Raw genomic sequence first — 22,939 nt, forward strand, 5'->3', positions numbered from 1 at the left:
ATTTAACCCAGGCATTAAGGCTTAAGAATCCATGCTCCTAACCATTACATTATATATCACCTCTCTAAAATTAAAATCAAAACTTAAAGTTGTGAGAATAAATTAAATGAGATTAACCATGTAAGAAAATACAGTTGTCCCTAAGCTAGGACTCCTCATCTAGTGTCCGCACATTTGATTTTCAGAATCTAAATGTGAGACATACTTAACTGTAATTTCAAGTCATTCTTCCAGTTTGTGAGGACCTTTTTGAATCCAGATCCACTTTTCTTCGTAGCTTTGAATCAACATTTCAATAAGCTTGCCTTTTCTACCATTGATCACTGATTTAAATGTTTAACTGAGATAAATGTAAACCTCAGACATCATTGTTCAATGAGCTATATACTACCACAATTAACTCTTATTTCTTCATCTTATGCAGAAGAATAATCATAGCAGATGTCTTGCTTACATTTAGTAACTATATTTGAGTCTTTATGAGTCTGCTAGTTTCTAGCAGATCATTCCTATCAAAAATGAAATTTAGGTATACCTGTCATGACTTATGTTTTCATGAACCCATTATTGTTCTTAGTAGTCACCTCTTCACTTGCTAAAGGCTCACAAATCAGCTGTTTAATCTTTTCTAGAATTTTCCTGATACTCAACATTTAATTCCTCTGCTTCTTTTTTTGTGTTTTGAAAACAGGCCCAATAATTGCCTATTCCTAGTCCTCCAATAATTTTTTCATTCTCTATGGTTCCTCAAAAAGGGTTGATGGTGGTTTCACATGATGGTTCTTCAAAGTGTTCTGGGATGCATATGCTTTCCTTCTATTTTCTCATCTATCTTGACCTTTCATTTCTTTTTATTTGCATTGACAAAGCACTTTCTAACTTGAAGATCTTCCTCATTCAGCAAACACTTTTTGAATGCCTACTGTGTGTCAAGCACTGTTCTAGGTACTTGCGATACAGTATTCAGCAAAACAAAGTATCTGATCTCCTAGCACTATGTGTGTGGTAGAATAGGAACTAAATAGTTCTGCTCTTTTCCAGTTGTTAACTTGAACATATTCGCTGTTTGTTTTCTCTGACTGTAGCCTAAAAACACTTTAAATATTTTTCTCAAACCTCAATTCTTTATTGGTCAAACAAAGCCTTTCTAATATTTCAGATTTACACATGCTTTTGTATCTAGCCTTGCTTAGGCATCCCTCTTTCCATCGTTTATACTTTTTCATTTTAAAAGATGAGTTTATCATAGAACTTTCGATATCCATTCATATCTTTAACAGAACTGTTTGTCATTTATTCATTCAACAAATACTTACTGAGTCCCTACTCTGCTGAACACATTGTACTGACAGAAGTGTTTCTGAGAAACTTCCATCTTTCTTGAACTTTGTTTCCTATCTTAATGTCAGGGTTAGGTTTTCATTGAACTTTTGAAACCTACTTTCAGTGTAGGACACATGTCTGGCCATTTATAATGTTCTCCTCTTTGGGTGTTAAAAGAAATTAAGACAACAAAATTACTTTTTCCCAAAGGTCATGTTGTTTCCCAAATTTTTAATCAAGTCTGAAAGAACAGTGCTTCTTTCAAAAGGGTTGTATCACAAGAAGTTCTCCTAGTTTAATATTTTTTTCACTCAGAGTTTAGGTTTAGATTATTGGTACACATTTTCAAATTTATAAATGAATGTTATTTTCCTGGTTATGTTATTGAAGTTATATTAGGAATGATTTTTTTTTCTTTTTCCTTTTCCAGCTCATTCGATCCCTTCCAACTGATACCTTGTAATTTTTTCAGTGAAGAAAAGCAGGTACTACTTATTCATCACTGAATGACCATAAATAATACCCTCCTCTCAGACATGAAATATTTCTTCTTTTTCTGTGTGTGCAAGGCATGTGTATAAGAAAGGTTGGATAAGGCAGGGTACACTGAAGGTCAGATGAGTGATACAGATGGAAAATGAGAAAAGAATTTCTCCATGCTAGGGCTTTGAATTATACATATATTTCTTTAAAAGTCTGATTTGTGCTGAGCCTTGGTTGGTGGTGAGAACTTGGTGTGATAGATAAAGGAGAAAAGGGTGGGCATTCCGATAGGAGGAACAAAATCTCTATTTTTATGCTCCCCCATTTTTTTTTTTTTTTTATATTTCAGGAGCCATTTCAGGTGAAAGTGGCTTCAGAAGCACTTTTAATAATGGATTTGGTAAGGATATTATATTGTGTTTACTTAGTTATTCTGATTTCTATTCTTGTGTATTTTTATTGCAGGCGTAAGAGAGAGTATGGAAGACGTGTATTTTGGATCTTAACTATCCTCCTTTACAAGGAATCTAAAAAATAAGTCTTTTCTTTTGGAGAAAAGCCAAACAATTGCATGTTTCCATATTTTAGAGAAAATAAATTAATGTGAGTTTTTGCAGACTGTTTATCATCATTAACCCTATTTTAATTTCCTAGTATCCTTGTCTGCTGCCTTCTAGATAACTGCAACAAAGCACAACTCTTATAATTTGGAGACTCCTTGTTCTGCACTAAACTACAGAGATCTCCAGCGGTTGTGTGTGTTTATGGTGTTTTCTGTAGGAGGACCCAGAGTGATTTTTACTTTGCATCCTTATGATACCTTTCCTCAGTAGGGGGAGCAAATGGTATCTTCATTTTGTAAATGAAAAAAATGGCATCTTGGAGTGTTCCAATGTTTGGTTCAAAGCCTCTCAGCCAGCAGTACAGATAGGTCTAAAATCTTAAGTCTCTGTGTGCTGAGCCTAGCATCTGGTTCCTCTACTATGCTATTTCATTTTGAGAAGCATAATTACTGTACTTGTAAATGACTCTCCTATGATAAGTGAGATTTATTCTGATTTTTTGTCAGGTGTGTTTGGTTTGTATGTTTGGGCTAAGTCTATCTTGTATTTCTTTTAGCATGCTCATGTTTCTATGGCAGAAGTGATTGGTCTGTTAGGAGGAAGATACTCAGAAGTTGATAAGATAGTTGAGGTAAGTTTTCTCTTAAAATTTTAAAAATTATTTAGTCCTGCTGCCATACCAAATATTTTTATAGATTTCAATGTGTATAATTAACATATAAACCTTATCTATGATGTAAATGAGAATATGCAAATGTGGACAGTTATATATTCCCAGAGGTGACTGAACATTCCATATATTGAGCACCTGTTTCCTTTTACCACCGAGAAAGAGGGAACATTACCAGGCCTTAGTTCTTCCTTGCCTTTGCCAGTAAAAAGCTTCAACTCCTAAGAGGCCAGAGACCAGGAAACATGCGCTAACCTTATAATTGAAGCTTGGTATACATCATTTTGCTAGAAATTATTATCATAAGTAATAGGGGTCATTGAAAGACTGTGTTTATACAGATACTATACAGGCCAACCTGGAAAACTAACCCGTAACTTGTCTTGAGTAGGAAAATGGATTTTGAGTTCCTCGCATACAATCACACTTTTGGAGAGTAATTCGTTTGCACGTTAAAGGCTGCCTATTATATAGGCAGATAAAAGGCTTGGCTTTAAAAAGTTTCTGTATCTGTGTATGAAAGGACTGAAACAATAGAATTAACGGGATTTCAGTATAATCATCTAAGGATTAATCCCTTATAGGTCTGTGCAGCAGAACCATGTAACAGTCTGAGTACAGGACTACAGTGTGAGATGGATCCCGTCTCACAAACACAAGCCTCGGAAACCTTGGCTGTCAGGGGCTATAGTGTTATTGGATGGTATCATTCTCATCCTGCCTTTGATCCTAATCCTTCCTTACGAGATATTGACACTCAAGCCAAATACCAGGTGTGTTTATAGGTCTTTTTGTATGTAGTCAGTAAATAATTGCACATTTTCTCCCCTCTCATTGTTTTCTGTTAAATAAATACACTTTTAACATTTCTAGCAAAGTGATTGTAAGAGTAATACATGTTTATTTACACATTTAGAAAATTAGCTCTTCTGTTTAATATAGACAAGCCATCAAAGTAACAGTGATAATTCCCCCCAGAGCCTTTAAAAATGATGGGGATAACTAAGACAGGGGCTGGGTACAATTGAAATAATTGGAAATATAATATATTTTTGCACCTCTGGAAAAAACAGAGTTTTGTTTTATTCTGCAATTTTATGTTTGATATCTGGATGTTTCTGCTGTAGGCAGCTGTTTGTAAATTATTACCATATAGATAAAGATTACAGCTGAGGGGCTAGTGAATAGAATTTGTAAATGTATTCATGACAAATATAGATTTTGCAGGCCAGGTGATCTTTTTAAGGGTGATCTTAAAAAAAAGTGATCTGTTCAGGTTGGGTTGGACATGTTTTGGCCTGAAAATTTTAGGGTATGGAATAAATTTAGTTGCTGTTTGGAAGTGAAGTTTTTAACACACTTTTGCATTCCCTTTTCCTCTATTGGATGTTTAAAATGTTGGTATGGGTAAATACTGACTTTTAAATTTATGTGGTTGAAACTAATTATACTTTTTTTTAAATTGTAGAGTTACTTCTCCAGAGGCGGTGCAAAGTTCATTGGAATGATCGTTAGCCCTTATAATAGAAATAATCCTTTACCTTATTCTCAGATTACCTGCCTGGTTATAAGTGATGAAATTAGCCCAGATGGCTCTTATCGTAAGTTTTCAACAAAAATAATCCGACTTCTACTTTCATTTTTTTTGAATCTTACAAATCACAGAATTTATACCTGTTGAAAGCGATCTGATGGAAAAGTTTGTGTCCTCAACTAGGGAATCACTGTTTGCATACCATGTAGTGCAGCCACCCTCTTTCCTTTTATGATTTCCTTCTGCATTAAAGTTCCCACTGTGTTACCATGGCCACTGGGCAAAAACATTACCATGTAGAGAAAACTTATGGCCAAGCAGTGTGTGTGTATTAGGTCCTGGAGACATTGCAGTAAGCAAAACAAAGTCCCTTCTGTTCTCTTGAAAATTCTAGATAAATGCAGATTGGCTTTCTCTGCAATGACATTCAAATGAAAAAATAATATTAATAAAGAATAATGACCACCCTACCACTAGCTATCCATGATCTCCCAGTTTAGGCTCAACAGTGCCTAACTATTTTTATATCTGTCTCTCTCAAGAAAGAATTTGGTTGGTTTAGCCCATCATATGACTTGGTTCCTTTGGAATTTATGTCCACTGCTGTTCCAATCAACTCTGGCTGGATAGAGAATTAGTGTAGCAGACTAGGAAAAGTAGGGGAGTGTAAGAAGCGAGTGTGGATGGAAGGAAAAGATGAGAGGAAACAATTACATCTCTAGGATACTCTCTTTTCATCCTTAATACCACTGCTCTCGTTGACTGTCCTCTCTGGATACTGTCACTCTACATTATACTCTTCCCCATTAGCTCATGAGCCCCTTGAAGGTAGATATGATATTGTACTCATTTTTCTATTCTCAGTTTCTAGCACAGGGCCTGGCATAAAGTAGGTACTAAATGAATGTTTAACAAATTAATTTCTTCATTCTTAATAATGTCACTCAGATACCCTTTCTTAATAATGTCACAAAAATACCCTCTTTGGCAAAGACCCCAGCACTACCACCCGTCTTGTCATTTACTATTAGTTGCTCTATTCTTTGTGCACCTGCAACATTTGTTTCCTGCCTTCATGGTTGCTTGCATGTTTTAATATAACTTATTTATTTTTTGTTTTGTTTTGTTTGTGTTTTTATACTGCAGGTTCTTATTAGGCATCACTTTTATACACATCAGTGTATACATGTCAATCCCAATCCCCCAATTCAGCACACCACCATCCCCAGCCCACCGCAGTTTTCCCCCCTTGGTGTCCATATGTCCATTCTCTACATCTGTGTCTCGACTTCTGCCCTGCAAACCGGCTCATCTGTACCATTTTTCTAGGTTCCACATACATGCATTAATATACGATATTTGTTTTTCTCTTTCTGACTTACTTCACTCTGTATGACAGTCTCTAGATCCATCCACTTCTCAACAAATGACTCAATTTCGTTCCTTTTTAAGGCTGAGTAATATTCCATTGTATATATGTACCACAACTTCTTTATCTATTCGTCTGTTGATGGGCATTTAGGTTGCTTCCATGACCTGGCTATTGTAAATAGTGCTGCAATGAACATTGGGGTGCATGTGTCTTTTTGAATTACGGTTTTCTCTGGGTATATGCCCAGTAGTGGGATTGCTGGGTCATATGGTAATTCTATTTTTAGTTTTTTAAGGAACCTCCATATTGTTCTCCATAGTGGCTGTATCAATTTACATTCCCACCCACAGTGCAAGAGGGTTCCCTTTTCTCCACACCCTCTCCAGCATTTCTTGTTGGTAGATTTTCTGATGATGCCCATTCTAACAGGAGTGAGGTGATACCTCATTGTAGTTTTGATTTGCATTTCTCTAATAATTAGTGATGTTGAGCATCTTTTCATGTGCTTCGTGGCCATCTGTATGTCTTCTTTGGAGAAATGTCTATTTAGGTCTTCTGCCCATTTTTGGATTGGGGTGTTTGTTTCTTTAATATTGAGCTGAATGAGCTGTTTATATATTTCGGAGATTAATCCTTTGTCCGTTGATTCATTTGCAAATATTTTCTCCCATTCTGAGGGTTGTCTTTTCATCTTGTTTATGGTTTCCTTTGCTGTGCAAGAGCTTTGAAGTTTCATTAGGTCCCACTTGTTTATTTTTGTTTTTATTTCCATTACTGTAGGAGGTGGATCAAAAAAGATATTGCTGTTGTTTATGTCAAAGAGTGTTCTTCCTATGTTTTCCTCTAAGAGTTTTATAGTGTCCAGTCTTATATTTAGGTCTCTAATCCATTTTGAGTTTATTTTTGTGTATGGTGTTAGGGAGTATTCTAATTTCATTCTTTTACATGTAGCTGTCCAGTTTTCCCAGCACAACTTATTGAAGAGACTGTCTTTTCTCCATTGTATATCCTTGCCTCCTTTGTCATAGATTAGTTGACCATAGGTGCGTGGGTTAATCTCTGGGCTTTCTATCTTGTTCCATTGATCTATGTTTCTGTTTTTGTGCCAGTACCATATTGTCTTGATGACTGTAGCTTTGTAGTATAGTCTGAAGTCAGGGAGTCTGATTCCTCCAGCTCCATTTTTTTCCCTCAAGACTGCTTTGGCTATTCGGGGTCTTTTGTGTCTCCATACAAATTTTAAGATGCTTTGTTCTAGCTCCGTAAAAAATGCCATTGGTAATTTGATAGGGATTGCATTGAATCTGTAGATTGCTTTGGGTAGTATACTCATTTTCACAATGTTGATTCTTCCAATCCAAGAACATGGTATATCTCTCCATCTGTTGGTATCATCTTTAATTTCTTTCATCAGTGTCTTATAGTTTTCTGCATACAGGTCTTTTGTTTCCCAAGGTAGGTTTATTCTTAGGTATTTTATTCTTTTTGTTGCAATGGTAAATGGGAGTGTTTCCTTAATTTCTCTTTCAGATTTTTCATCATTAGTGTATACGAATGCAAGAGATTTCTGTGCATTAATTTTGTATCCTGCAACTTTACCATATTCATTAATTAGCTCTAGCAGTTTTCTGGTGGCAGTTTTAGGATTCTCTATGTATAGTATCATGTCATCCGCAAACAGTGACAGTTTTACTTCTTCTTTTCCAATTTGTATTCCTTTTATTTCTTTTTCTTCTCTGATTGCTGTGGCTAGGACTTCCAGAACTATGTTGAATAATAGTGGTGAGAGTGGACATCCTTGTCTCGTTCCTGATCTTAGAGGAAATGCTTTCAGCTTTTCACCATTGAGAATGATGTTTGCTGTGGGTTTGTCATATATGGCCTTTATTATGTTGAGGTAGTTTCCCTCTATGCCCACTTTCTGGAGAGTTTTTATCATAAATGGGTGTTGAATTTTGTCAAAAGCTTTTTCTGCATCTATTGAGATGATCATATGGTTTTTATTCTTCAATTTGTTAATATGGTGTATCACATTGATTGATTTGCGTATATTGAAGAATCCTTGCATCCCTGGGATAAATCCCACTTGATCGTGGTGTATGATCCTTTTAATGTGTTGTTGGATTCTGTTTGCTAGTATTTTGTTGAGGAGTTTTGCATCTATATTCATCAGTGATATTGGTCTGTAATTTTCTTTTTTTGTAGTGTCTTTGTCTGGTTTTGGTATCAGGGTGATGGTGGCCTCATAGAACGAGTTTGGGAGTGTTCCTTCCTCTGCAATTTTTTGGAAGAGTTTGAGAAGGATAGGTGTTAGCTCTTCTCTAAATGTTTGATAGAATTCACCTGTGAAGCCATCTGGTCCTGGACTTTTGTTTGTTGGAAGAGTTTTAATCCCAGTTTCAATTTCATTACTTGTGATTGGTCTGTTCATATTTTCTGTTTCTTCCTGGTTCAGTCTTGGAAGGTTATACCTTTCTAAAAATTTGTCCATTTCTTCCAGGTTGTCCATTTTATTGGCATAAAGTTGCTTGTAGTAGTCTCTTAGGATGCTTTGTATTTCTGCGCTGTCTGTTGTAACTTCTCCTTTTTCATTTCTGATTTTATTGATTTGAGTCCTCTCCCTATTTTTCTTGATGAGTCTGGCTAATGGCTTATCAATTTTGTTTATCTTCTCAAAGAACCAACTTTTAGTTTTATTGATCTTTGCTATTGTTTTCTTTGTTTCTATTTCATTTATTTCTGCTCTGACCTTTATGATTTCTTTCTGCTCTGACCTTTATGATTTCTTTCCTTCTGCTAACTTTGGGTTTTGTTTGTTCTTCTTTCTCTAGTTTCTTTAGGTGTAAGGTTAGATTGTTTACTTGAGATTTTTCTTGTTTCTTTAGGTAGGCTTGTATAGCTATAAACTTCCCTCTTAGAACTGCTTTTGCTGCATCCATAGGTTTTGGGTCGTCGTGTTTTCATTGTCATTTGTCTCTAGGTATTTTTTGATTTCCTCTTTGATTTCTTCAGTGATCTCTTGGTTATTTAATAACGTATTGTTTAGCCTCCATGTGTTTGTCTTTTTTACGTTTTTTTCCCTGTAATTGATTTCTAATCTCATAGCGTTGTGGTCAGAAAAGATGCTTGATATGATTTCAATTTTCTTAAATTTACTGAGGCTTGATTTGTGACCCAAGATGTGATCTGTCCTGGAGAATGTTCTGTGCGCACTTGAGAAGAACGTGTAATCTGCTTTTTTTGGATGGAATGTCCTATATATATCAATTAAATCTATCTGGTCTATTTTGTCATTTAAAGCTTCTGTTTCCTTATTTATTTTCATTTTGGATGATCTGTCCATTGGTGTAAGTGAGGTGTTAAAGTCCCCCACTATGACTGTGTTACTGTCAATTTCCTCTTTTATAGCTGTTAGCAGTTGCCTTATGTATTGAGGTGCTCCTATGTTGGGTGCATATATATTTATAATTGTTATATCTTCTTCTTGGATTGATCCCTTGATCATTATGTAGTGTCCTTCCTTGTTTCTTGCAACATTCTTTATTTTAAAGTCTATTTTATCTGATATGAGTATAGCTACTCCAGCTTTCTTTTGATTTCCATTTGCATGGAATATCTTTTTCCATCCCCTCACTTTCAGTCTGTATGTGTCCCTAGGTCTGAAGTGGGTCTCTTGTAGACAGCATATATATGGGTGTTGTTTTTTTATCCATTCAGCAAGCCTGTGTCTTTTGGTTGGAGCATTTAATCCATTCACGTTTAAGGTCATTATCGATATGTATGTTCCTGTGACCATTTTCTTAATTGTTTTGGGTTTGTTTTTGTAGGTCCTTTTCTTCTCTTGTGTTTCCCACTTAGAGAAGTTCCTTTAGCATTTGTTGTAGAGCTGGTTTGGTGGTGCTGAATTCTCCTAGCTTTTGCTTGTCTGTAAAGCTTTTGATTTCTCCATCGAATCTGAATGAGATCCTTGCCGAGTAGAGTAGTCTTGATTGTAGGTTCTTCCCTTTCATCACTTTAAGTATATCATGCCACTCCCTTCTGGCTTGTAGAGTTTCTGCTGAGAAATCAGCTGTTAACCTTATGAGAGTTCCCTTGTATGTTATTTGTCGTTTTTCCCTTGCTGCTTTCAATAATTTTTCTTTGTCTTTAATTTTTGCCACTTTGATTACTATGTGTCTCGGCGTGTTTCTCCTTGGGTTTATCCTGTATGGGACTCTCTGCGCTTCCTGGACTTGGGTGGCTATTTCCTTTCCCATGTTAGGGAAGTTTTCGACTATAATCTCTTCAAATATTTTCTCTTGTCTTTTCTCTCTCTCTTCTCCTTCTGGGACCCCTATAATGCGAATGTTGTTGCGTTTAATGTTGTCCCAGAGGTCTCTTAGGCTGTCTTCATTTCTTTTCATTCTTTTTTCTTTAGTCTGTTCCGCAGCAGTGAATTCCACCATTCTGTCTTCCAGGTCACTTATCCGTTCTTCTGCCTCAGTTATTCTGCTATTGATTCCTTCTAGTGTAGTTTTCATTTCAGTTATTGTATTGGTCATCTCTGTTTGTTTGTTCTTTAATTCTTCTAGGTCTTTGTTAATCATTTCTTGCCTCTTCTCAATCTTTGCCTCCATTCTTATTCCGAGGTCCTGGATCATCTTCACTATCATTATTCTGAATTCTTTTTCTGGAAGGTTTCCTATCTCCACTTCATTTAGTTGTTTTTCTGGGGTTTTTTCTTGTTCCTTCATCTGATACATAGCCCTCTGCCTTTTCATCTTGTCTATCTTTCTGTAACTGTGGTTTTTGGTCCACAGGCTGCAGGATTGTAGTTTTTCTTGCTTCTGCTGTCTTCCCTCTGGTGGTTGAGGCTATCTAAGAGGCTTGATGGGAGGCTCTGGTGGTGGGTAGAGCTGACTGTTGCTGTCTAATATAATTTATTTATTTAGCCTGTCTCACTAAATTGTGAGCCCCAAAGAGCAGGAACTATGCCTTCTTTGTATCTCCTGTAGTACCTAATCAATTGCCTTATACCTAAGGAGTGGTCAGTGCTCTATAGGTTTTTGTTGAATGAATAGTATTGACATTAACTTTAGTCCAAAATGCCCATTTTGAACATAGCACATATATACATCATTCTTTACACCAGTATAATTTTACAAAAAGTTAACAAAAGGAAGAATCACAGTGAACTTGTCCTCCATTTAAACCATGTGTTACTGTCACATTCTGCTAGATTTGGGGAGTGAGCCTCTACTCTGATGCTGTCTAATACAGTCACATGTGGCTACGTGTGACTGTTTAAATTAATTAGAATTAAATGAAATTTAAAATTCAGTTCCTAGAATCCTACTGCTGACCAAAATGAAGTAACAAGGACCTGTCTGAAACAACCAAAAAACTGGACAAAATATAGAGAACAGTGGTATTTAGGATATAACATCAAACAGTGAAGGAATATGATTCCTGAGAGATGGGAAACAAAGTGAGCCCAAGTTAACCTAGCTTATTGACTTAAAAGAACTTCCAGGTGTGGCACAAGGTGGAGAAACCCACCCAGAGCCTAGCAGACTCTGAGTTGAGGTGATGGAGGTAAGAGCAAGGAGACCAGGGCAACTAAATTTGCAAGACATTGTACCAGAGAGCAGAAAGCTGCCTAGAGAGCAGACTCCAAAGATTTGTAGAAGGTTCAAATTTATTGTTTAGCAAGATAAAGACCAATGCATGTGTGTGAACAGACTAACCCAGACGGGAAAGAATCACCCGAAAGATTAGCGGGCACAGTGCTGGATTCTTGCATAAGCTACCGTCACAGCACACAAGTATTCCACGTTACCATCATTGCAGAAAGTTCTCTTGGGCAGAGCTGCCTCTTAATGACTTGACCGTTGTTAACCCTGTTTGTTAGGTCTTAATCCTCGGTTCTTCTCTTTGCTCCTCTTGGAAACCTTCTGGTTCAAGAATTAAAATTTCCTAGAAGCCCTGGGATACCTTGTGTTACAGTACTTTGAACTGGGTCCTTTACTTATTTATTTGTTCATTCATTGAATCATTCTTTTTTTTCCCCCTCTATTAGGTGTGTACCCAAATCCTATCTTTACAGTATGTCTAATGGTTAATCATTTTCTCTATTTGTAATAGGCCAGAAATATACTTAGTGATTCGTTTTATTCTGACACTTTAGTGGATAAAAATAATCAGTACATATATGTGTAATTGAATCACTTTGCTATACACTTGAAAATAACACAACATTGTAAATTAACTATACCTCAATTTAAAAAAATAATAAGCATATCAAAAAATAATCAGTACAAAAAGAAATTTTTACTGGTTTTAGTGCCGTTTTTTTAACTTAGAAAATATTCTTAATACCAAATAGAGGTGTATAACGTGTTGTGTGTGTGTGTGTGTATTTTCATGGTTTTTTTATGAGCACAGACTGAAAATGTATTTATTTATTTACCTCTCTTTTAGTCTCATTTTTTACTTTCATTAAGAGTAGGAGTTGCTTACCTGGATTCAGATCCCAGCTCTGATATTTATTAGTTATTTTACCTTGGGCAGGTTACTTAATCCCTCTCATTCTCATTTGCCACATCTGTAAAATGAGAAAAAATTATTAACTTGCTTACGGGAGGTTGTAGAGACTGTCAGTAATGTATGTAAAGTGCTTAGTAAATAATAGGTCTAAAATAGGTAGTTATGATCATAGCTATTGTCTGTGCATAGTAGGTAATCAAAACATATCAAGTAAATGATTGTTATCACAAAAGGAGTTTGTGTAATAGCTTGTGTACTATAATGTGTCACTCTTCTTAAGTTCCTGGAGGGGCAAAATGAAATAGAAGAGAATTGAGAAATGAAAAAAGATCAGTTATCATCAGGCTTGCTGTTCCTTTCTCTCCTTCCATACACCTGAAAAAAAAAATGGGGAGGAAAAAGCCTTTTTAGGGCACATTGACAAATTATGCTTGTATTGTGTGGAAGTAGAATTATGATTTTTTTCTTAATACCTTCTGATTTGCTGACATTTTGTTTACTCGAAAAGCCTACGATGGCAAAAATGCAAGTTGAGAGGCAGTATAATGTAAAGATTAAGGACATAAACTCGAGCCAGACTGCCTGGGTTCAAATCCTGGCTCTACCTCTTACTAATTAGATATGTCCAAGAACAGGTTATTTAGTAACCTTTCTGTGGCTCAGTGTCCTCCTCAAAAAAAACGCTGGGGACAACACTGGTAGCTAGTTCATGTAACTGGCCTTACATCTATATAAAAAGCACCTTTATATATAAAGCCTGGCACAGAGTAAGCATTATATAAGTGTTATTATGGTATTGGCCTTTGGTAATGAATCAGCTGAGCCTTTAATATACTGCAAATACAATTACATGGAGATTTTGAAAGATATGTGAGAAATGTCTAAGTAGGCTCATCTTTTGGTATTTTTTCCTTTCTAACTTATGTACGTGATATCTACCCCTTGGACTTGTTTCCTCCAGAGTTTAGCGTGACTCAAGTGCAGTTACTGGCTCTCCAGAATTAAACCTAGCCCCTGTCTAGTCTTAGATCAGCACGGAGAGGGAGGTGGAATGAATGTGGGCTCAGAAGTCGGGCAAGCCTGGTGGGGTTTGAAATCCAAGCTCTTTGCTTTTACTAGTGGAAGGAGCTTGTTCAACCTGTCTCAGCCTCAGTTTTATCTGTTAAATAGGAATAATGCTACCTACCTTATAGCAGTGCTGTAAGCTTGATAACATGTGTTAAAAAAAAAAAATATCACTGGGATGGAATATATCTTGGTTTGCCTAGGTCATTCCCAATTTAAGCCTGTGGTTCTGGCACAATTATTAATAGTGCCAGCTTTCACTCCAAAAGTGTCTTGGTTTGGATGATAAATTATGTGATCATCTTACCTGTCACAGTTCCTTGCATAGAATTGTCATGAAAATGGCACTTTTACTTCTCTTTATTAATTGCTTGGCATTAATATGCTTGATGAACCAAGTTCAGCCAGACAGTGCATATTTAATGAATGCCCACTATGTTTAACGTGCTGTTTAGCTGGTCTGCCAAACTGCGGTTGTGAAAACACGAAAGGGAATTTTAAGTAATTAAAAGGAGATTGGAGATTTAAGAAATAGTTGGTAAAAATGTGCTGCTTTATGCTTTTCTAGGTTTACCTTATAAATTTGAAGTACAACAGATGTTAGAAGAACCTCGGTGGGGATTAGTGTTTGAAAAGACAAAATGGATAATAGAAAAATACGGGCTATCCCGGAGGTATGTACTGTGGTTTGAGATGGTTGCACATCTGCAGTGTTTCTCATTAAATTACGTTTTAGGGAAAACCCAAGTTAAATATAAAATTGTGATGTATGGCATCAGTGATAGTTTATTACAAAACTGATTCGTTTATAGTATTTGTTTCATTGGTTTGTTTTCATATTTCTTCCAACAGCAGTGTCCCCATGGATAAAATCTTTCGCCGGGATTCTGACCTGACTTGTTTGCAGAAAGTAAGCTGCCTTCACTTTAATTGGTTTCATTGCTCACAGATTCCAAAGCTATTCATCTTGATGTGTTTTCCCATGATGCCTAATGCTTTGTGGATACACCTTCTGTGTATTTCCTTTATTGCTTTTTTCTTTCTAAAATTAATTTCTAGGAGATAATTAGTAATGTGTTTTGGTGCCCATGCTTGCATATAGAAATAATGCTGTTTTAGAAAAAATTTGTCCATGTTGGCTGATAAATTTCTTAGCAGATTATTATTGTACACAATGGAGAACATTTTTCTTATTTTATTAAATTCAAAAGTGCCATGTTTCCATTTAGCTTTAACAATTGATCATTTTTAAAAACGGTAGTATAAATCTAACAATTAAATTTAAATGGTCATTTTACTTGACTTTCTGGTAGGAAAAAAGAGTCTTGAATTATTTTATTTCACTTCTAGTTTTGTTTCTATGAGTATAATGAATTTCAATAAGATTGGCAACGTTGGTCTTTCTTTTTCTCCTTTGGTAACAGTTTGGGAATAGAAAATTTTAACATTAAATTTCTTTTTAAATTTTTTTTTTTTTTTGGCTGCATTGGGTCTTCATTGCTGCACGTGGGCTTTCTCTGGTTGCAGCGAGCCGGGGCTACTCTTACTGCAGTGTGCGGCCTTCTTATTGCAGTGGCTTCTCTTGTCACAGAGCACAGGCTCTAGGTGGGCGGGCTTCAGTGGTTGCAGCATGCGGGCCCTAGAGCATGTAGCCTTCCTTCAGTAGTGTGGCGCGCGGGCTCAGTAGTTGTGGCTCTCAGGCTTAGTTGCTCGTGGGATCTCCTGGGACCAGGGATCGAACCCATGTCCCCTGCATTGGCAGGCGGACTCTTAACCACTGTGCCACCAGGGAAGTCCCTCTTTTTAATATTTTTTACCCCCTCCTATTATAGCCACTTTTTCTTTGCTCTGTTGGAAGATTAATATGCACATTTCCCAGGAAATAGACTCTATCATCCTATTTTTGAAATGGTAGAATCCTGTATTTTTATGTACATAGATTTTTATCCCATAGGATTCTTGGCTTTGTAAATAAAACTACTAAAAAAAGAAGCAAAGTCACAAGTTTGTCCAAAGTAGAAAGCATCACACATGCAATCTCAGTTTTATCTCCTTATATAAAATCAGAAAGGAACTGCACCTCACCTCCACTGGCCTCTACCGTGAGGCCCTGGCACTGTGGGCCAACGCCTGGCAGCTGCAGGCCCAGCTGGGTGTCCCCTCGGGCCCAGACCGCCCTCTGCTGACCCTGGTGGGGCTGGCTGTGTGCCACCAGGAGCTGGAGGACCCTGGGGAGTCCCGGGCACGCTGTGAGAAGGCCCTACAGCTGCTGGGGGACAAGAGCCCTCACCCTTTTCTGGTACCCTTTCTGGAAGCCCAAGTGCGACTCTCTTGGCACCTGGGCCTGGACAAACGCCAGTCAGAGGCCCAGCTTCAGGCCCTGCAAGAGGCAGGCCTGACGCCCACACCACCCCCCAGTCTCAAAGGATTACTCACCAAGGAGGTGCTGGACTAACACACCTAGATTTAAGGCCGCTGTGGGGAGAGGCACTGCCCCAGGATGGGGGGTGGGGTGAGGACATGGACAGCAGTTGGGAGGCGACCGGGGTCCTGGGAACCCCTAGAAGTTCCACAAATAATTTGTAGCAGACTGAAGAATTGTGCTTCTTCTGTTGAGCTGGGCTCAGGACAAGCTTTGCTAAGAATTCCTCAGCAATGGCTTCCTGCACTTCAGCTGTACAGTTATTAAACACAAGTTTATCCTCAGTCACCTTTAAGGAGAATGTTTCTCATATAAGCATTAGAAAAGGGGAGATTTGGAAAGGGATAAAATAGTGATAGTGATGCAAACCCTCTTCTTACCACTTTTTGTTTTAAATATAAAACTTTCCTTTTCAACTAGCTTTTGGAGTGTCTGAGGAAAACTCTGAGCAAAGTGGCCAATTGCTTCATTGCTGAAGAATTCTTGACCCAAATAGAAAATTTATTCCTTTCCAATTACAAAAGCCAGCCAGAGAACGGAGCGGCCGAAGAGAAGTGCGCCGTGGAGCCAAAGGCGCTGTTAACGTGACTATTTTAAAGTAAGACGTCTTAACCGCGACACAGTAGACCGTACTTTCAGAGTTATAGCCTTGAAATTATTGTAATTTAGTTAACAGTGGTACAGCTGTGATTTTTTTTTTTATTTTTATTTTTTTGCTAGTTCATGAAATCCAAATTTTGCCACATAAACCATGTGACAAGAAAGAGACACGGGCTTGGACTTGTTTTCATATGTGGCGCTCAGTCCTCCTCGGCCGGTCAGCAGGGTGTGGACTGAAGGGCGGCCCCCCTGCTCTCTTCAGGTTGATAAGTGCGGTGTGTCTCAGATTGTTATTTCCCCCTGAACTAGTCATTCCAGTTTTGCTGTCTCCTGTCTCATGAGGAGCACTTCTATTCTTTTCATGTGTTTTGGTGAGGCTTGTTTATGGTTGCAAATGAGATACGGGTGGGTGGTCACAGCGGTAATTAACATGGTTGAGAACTGCTGGTTTAATGAATCTAAGGACATGCTGTGGGAGGCCAGGGGAGGCATCAGGAGAAAATCTTCAAAACAGACTAGAGACCTAAAGGAGAGAATCAAATTACCAGTTTTTTAATTACAGATATTTGCTTCCATTTTATTGTATAACAACACTACTATAGGATATGCCGTTTTCTCAGCTGAAACATTTTGTATGGATTTCAGATACGTAACATAATAAGCTTCAACTATAGGTCCACTTATGTTCATTTGTGTGATAAAGCCTCGGTTAACTAGAACACAGGTAATCATAACCCTTAAACTAGACTTTTATTTTTTCCTACTACCTGCTATGAGGAGAAAGAGGCAGATTACAATAAAGCTTGAATAAATCAGATTTAATTTTAAAAACAAAAAATCCTTCCAGGACATATTATGTATTCAGCCCCGTTTCATGTACTTGCTGAATCCAGAACAGGGGTCAGTGAACTGTTTATGTAAAGGGGCAGTTAGTAACTTAGGCTTTGCAGGCTACACACCATCTCTATCAGACATTCTTCTTTATGTTTTTTAACAACGCTTTAAAAACATAAAACCATTCTTAGCTCATGAGGCTCACAGAAAACAGGTTGCTGGCCATTATCTTCCAAACCCTGCTCCAGAGAATTGCAAACATTTAGAATTTATTTTCAAATGCATGAGCCTGAGACATTGAAAGGTCTTGTATCATCTTCAAACAACAATAAAACTAAAAATTGTGATTTACATTTAAGTTTGTTTTCAAATGAAAGTTGGTAGTCATGCTGCGTGATTTATTCTGATAGATTTTAGTTTACTTCTGTTAACTAAAGAATTGACTAATGTCCTTTCTCCAAGCATTCTTATTAATATCAGTCTTATTACTTCTAATCTGCATATGATTCTGTACTTTTGCCTTTTTTGGTTTAATGAATATCCAAGGAAAATAAGTCAGTATTGGAAGGAGCAGTGAGCCAGTTTTAGATGACCTGGGTCTTGACTCAGCCTTGTGATTTGGGGGACATAGTTTACCCTCTCTGGGCCTAAATTCATGTGTAACCGAGGTCTAAATTATCTGCCCTGCATCCTTTCAGGTCTAAAATCTTATGATTCACTCTGATTGTTGGACTTACCCACCTGGAGCTTGTATTTTGAGATGTTACAGTTCCCAAATTAATGAATGTTTTTAAAGAAAAGTGGTAGTATTTTCCATTTTTCTATATGTATTTAGGATAAACAGTGAAACATAACTTACAAAGCAGTTACTTTTGGGACTGGGCTTATTAGAGCTATAGACCAAGAATCAGGAAACCTGAGTTTTTACCCTAATTCTCTTACCAGCTTTGTTGTGTCGCAGTGGTAAGATCACATAACCTTCTGGACCTCAGAATCTTCACCTGTAATTCAAGGGCAGAAAGTCTGTGATTCTGTAAAAGGGTAGTGATTCGTTCCTTTCTACCCTTCCTTTTGACATACTTTCTTCATTGTATCAGGAACAGATCCTAGAAAGTGGTATTAGTTAGCTTTCTTGATTGACATTTCCCAGTAATATTGATGAATTGGGGTTGGAAAATAGTGGACATTGTTAAAAGTCCTGTTCTCAGTCTGGGTCCTCTGCATGCTGGTGGCTCACCACATTTAGTAACCTGAGCCATACTATAAGGAACTCTCAAAGGTGGTGATATTCAGAGTTTACAGCTTTGAGAGAACAATTTTTAAAATAATACTGTTTTTTTCTGATGATAGAGTACACTTATGAGAAAATATTTTTTAAAAAGCAGAAAGCATAGTTAACATTTTGGTATAAATCTTTCCCCATTTTTTTTTTTTTGCATCATGTAATTTTAGATTAAAATCTGATATCTTCCTCCCCTCCTCCCTCATTCATTGTTTTTTTTTTTTTTCTCTCATCATATTCTTAAAACATTTTTGTAACTACAGGTGCCCACATTCCTGTCACTGCCAACCTTGGCCTGCTGAGGGCAGTCGGAGCTAGGCCTTGAGAAGCACAGAGGATGTCTAGGGCTGAGAGTGGCGGTGTAATGCAGGAAGTTTAGGAGGCAGGGAGGGTCTCAGAGGGAAACCTACCTCTAGTAATTTTTACAGAGTGAAGATGGGACTTGAAAACATCCAAGTCTCTTCATCCTGATTTGGTTCTTTATTTTGCACAATGACAATAAAATAATGAGCTTAATTTATTTTCCTTTTCCAGCTTGCCTGGTGGAAATTGACACAACTACTTCACTAGTATTTGACCTAGCACTCTTAAAAATCTAATCCCAAAGTAACATTCAAAAAAAGAAAAATCAGTAGAATGAGACCCACAAGATCAGACTCTCCTTACCCCTCTGTAATTTTAGCCTTGAACCACTGGCCCTCAAAGCAGCTTTATGACTTTCATAGGCCTTAGACACTTTTGCCTTCTTAGGCCTCTTCTTCCATAAAAAATCAAAAATTAATGTTACAATTGCATTTGTATAAAATGAATTTTATATTATATATAAACACATCCTTAAATCTAAAAGTTTGGTTTTTTTCTTACGAATTTAAAAGAAATTAAAACATTTTGGGGGGCCTCTGAATGTATTATGGGCCTGAGACCTGGTGCCTAATAGATAAGTTGGCCCTGCCTATACTATGAAGGGTACTATTGGGAAAATGGCAGTCACTACCTGCTCCCCTATAAACCCACCTCACAAACCCTAGAGGAACTTTGCCACACAGCCAAGAACATTGCAGTACCTGCAGCTTTAGATCCATAGACTTGAACTTTGTTCTTTACTGACGTGACCAAAATTCAGGACTGTTACTTGGGACCATTCATCCCCCAAAGAACGATAGGCCGCTGTGGCTAACTTCAGTTTTCAGGTTGATATTTTATTCTATTCTTAATCGATAGTTTTGAAACTCATGCCACATGTCCTGCCGCCTTTTCTTCCTGTGTTTCCCTCAAGCCCTTTTTTTTCATCCTCACTCCCTCACTTCTTACCTGACAGTGCATAGGTACAAGATCCTTCATTGTCATGTGTTGAAAGCAGGGCCTGAAGAATAGAGTTGAACAAACCCATTCATATTTCCCAGAAGCTGACTAATGCTGCCCCAGCCCTCTCTCCATAACTTTCCTCCCCCAAAGGACTGGGGCAAGGGCTGTGGCATGCAGACCATCTGGGCAGCAGAGGAGACTGTGGTCTCAGCATGCCAACCTGAGTGGGCTTCCTGCTCTTCAGTTTACCTTCTTCTTCTTTGTCTTGCTGGGTCCTAACGAAGTGAGCTGTAGGACCTGGAGGAACTGATGCAGTCAGGAGGCCCTAGAACTGATGCTTTGTCCTGTCCCTACAAAAGAGCCATAGGACACCTGGCCACCTGGAAGGTAGCTACCATCCTCAGGTCATCAGCAAGCATCCAGTTGGTGGGTTTCTCAGTAGAAATTAAGTCAGGGTACACAAATGTTGTGGGTTTTTGTTTTTTGTTTTTTTTTTAACCTATGCTCTTCTCTACCCAGAACTAGACACTAAATCTAGAGTCACATATTATGACATTTAGGAAAACTTTTTTCTCACAAGCACGAAGAAAAAAGCACATACATTTGTAACATCATCTGTTTCATCAGGGTTAATACAAAATTTAACAAAGAAATTTGATCTGCATCTCCAATTTACCAGTGGTTTAATAGTTTTCTTACAAATTAATGCCATATTTTGCAATATTTCCAGAAAATCACTGTGGAGAATAATGTAATATACTTTAGCTTAATTCCTGACCTTTTCTTAAATGGTTTTATGTGTGCTGTTCCCCCAAATTCTGTTTTTTCATTTAACCTATAATTGTGCTTTCTGGTATTTTCTAAATCTTATCTTTTAAGCTACCTTAAATCCTTTCTGGAACAAGGCAAAGAATAAATATGTCATCCCCCCTAAGTCAGGAGAAAGTCAGAATATCCCAGAGAAGCTGTGGTTATGCCAGGGGCTCTATACCAAACTAAGTTTGAGAAGGTAAACTTAACTTGTGGTATCTGGGTTGTTTTATTTTATACCTTTGACTATATTTATGAATATATTCATAAGAACTTTAATGTCAGCAAAAAATGCCTGATCTGCTGTCTTTGAGGTTTCCTGGAGTACTCTCTTAGGAATTAAGAAGTATGTTAATTATGATTTTATAGTTTGTATTCCTGTTTCATAGGTTACCACAGAACATTTGTTTCAACCTATGGATTATAAAATAGTATTTAGATTGTAGCATGATTTAAATAGATAGGTCATATATATCTTTAAATTTGTCGATTTGATGTGTAAATTGTATATTATGTATAAGTTTACTATGATTATTGGTAAACCTGTTGCTGTTGTTTTCCCCAAATGTTATCAGTGTTTATGGATTTCTTTATTAGTTTGAATTTTGGAATGTTCTGTAATAAAATATAATGATTTCAACTATTCTGTGCTTTTAAATATGCCATGTTGTCTATATCTGTAATAAAGAATATTGTAAATATTAATGTTTGTACAATTATGAAAGCTTTTCCTCAAAATGATTGAACTCTCCTCCTTGTACTTTATTTTATGTACTGTGACATAAAATATCTGATTTTAAGCTTTGGGGTTTTAGCTTGTAAAATTTAAAGGGAAACATTCTGAAGATTCTATATAAATAAAATTTTGAAAGTAAAGTGGTGAATCATTTGGTTGCTTTCTAAATCATTAGCAGCATGCACACTGAATTACAAACAGTGCCCCATTAATTCAGCAAACATTTGTTGGGCGTTGTAGGGGCACAAAGATGAATGTCTTGGTTTCTTTCCACAAGAATCCTACTACCTACTACTTAATAAGTGGGAAACATAAAACCTGACATAGGTAGCTAAGACACTAGGATACAAACTGGAACTGATTACAAATGCCTGTAAGACTTCAAGGGTAAGAGGTGTTATAGATAAATGAGAATTCTCTAGAATGTAAGCAGTGAGATTGCTTGGAAGAGATCACTTTTAAACCAAAATGACATTTGGGGAAGATGTTCCAGAGAGAAGTGATCTTAGAGCATAGGCATGGAGGTAAGGAATGAAAAAAGATTTAGAGTGGTGAGTCTTTGGCCAGAGGGTAGGGTATGTGAAGATGTTAATTATGAAGGTAATTCACATTCAGTCAACCAACTAAGGATACAAAAGGTATAAATTGACAGAAAATTCTCACCTTAGAATTAACTCATTAACTGGTCCTTAACTTCCCAGTCCTTATTTTCTGCAAAACCTATCAATTTCAAAAACAGAAAAACAGGATCAGACTTGTGTATATTCAGTACATACGTATCTTCAATGTCTGTCCTTTTATTGAGGACTTCTTTCCATCTCAGCACATAAACATCTATTCATTCTTTGCAAGAGGTGCATAGCATTCTGTAGTATAGATTTGCCATAATTAATTTGATCAGTTTTCAACTGATGAACTTTAGATGTTCCCATTTTTCTATGAAAAATAATTTTTGCACACTTCTAAAATTTCTCTGAATAGATTCCTAGGTGTTTAATTGCTAAATGAAGATCTATGTACCCCTTACATTTTGTTAGTATCTGCAGAAAAAAATTTCAATTTCCACAAGCTAATTTTTCTCATAGTAGTTCAGCCACGTTCATCATCTTGTTTACAGAACCAATTTGAATTCAGGCTCCTAAATGAAAGTAATTTAGGTGGCAAAGTATAATAAAATCCTAAGAGTGCTAATTCCACAAGGCTGTACAGCTGTTATGGATTCCTGCTAATTAAGCATTTGCTATAATTTTCTGATTGGCCAGCGTCATAGCCTGTAGCTCCAGACCAGCATTGTCCCACAATCTAATTTGTACTGTAATGATGGTTTTTCTTACTGTTGCTGATGTGTTTCTACATCACTGATTCTCAATTATCTTCCCATAGAATGCTAGCTTAAATACAATATTGTCAGTATA

The 22,939-nt window shown here is 37.0% G+C and overlaps 1 protein-coding gene across 5 annotated transcripts in view; it reads left to right on the forward strand.

The window, feature by feature from the left end:
- The window catches only part of MYSM1 (Myb like, SWIRM and MPN domains 1), a 56,047-nt gene extending 35,543 nt beyond the window's left edge, over positions 1–20,504 (forward strand). For 2 of the 5 annotated variants that reach the window (XM_082357003.1, XM_082357000.1), the window contains 8 exons: positions 1,754–1,808; positions 2,156–2,206; positions 2,926–3,000; positions 3,624–3,812; positions 4,508–4,640; positions 14,104–14,209; positions 14,388–14,445; positions 16,378–20,504. In XM_082357003.1, the coding sequence (XP_082213129.1) occupies positions 1,754–1,808; positions 2,156–2,206; positions 2,926–3,000; positions 3,624–3,812; positions 4,508–4,640; positions 14,104–14,209; positions 14,388–14,445; positions 16,378–16,545 (835 nt within the window). In that variant the 3' untranslated portion in view covers positions 16,546–20,504. The remainder of the gene's footprint in view (positions 1–1,753; positions 1,809–2,155; positions 2,207–2,925; positions 3,001–3,623; positions 3,813–4,507; positions 4,641–14,103; positions 14,210–14,387; positions 14,446–16,377) is intronic. The other 3 variants (XM_082357001.1, XM_082357002.1, XR_014234851.1) reach the window with 3 other exon arrangements.
- Positions 20,505–22,939: the final 2,435 nt, after the last annotated feature.

Source organism: Balaenoptera borealis (genome assembly GCF_965194805.1).
Source record: "Balaenoptera borealis genome assembly, chromosome: 1".
NCBI lineage: Eukaryota > Metazoa > Chordata > Mammalia > Artiodactyla > Balaenopteridae > Balaenoptera > Balaenoptera borealis.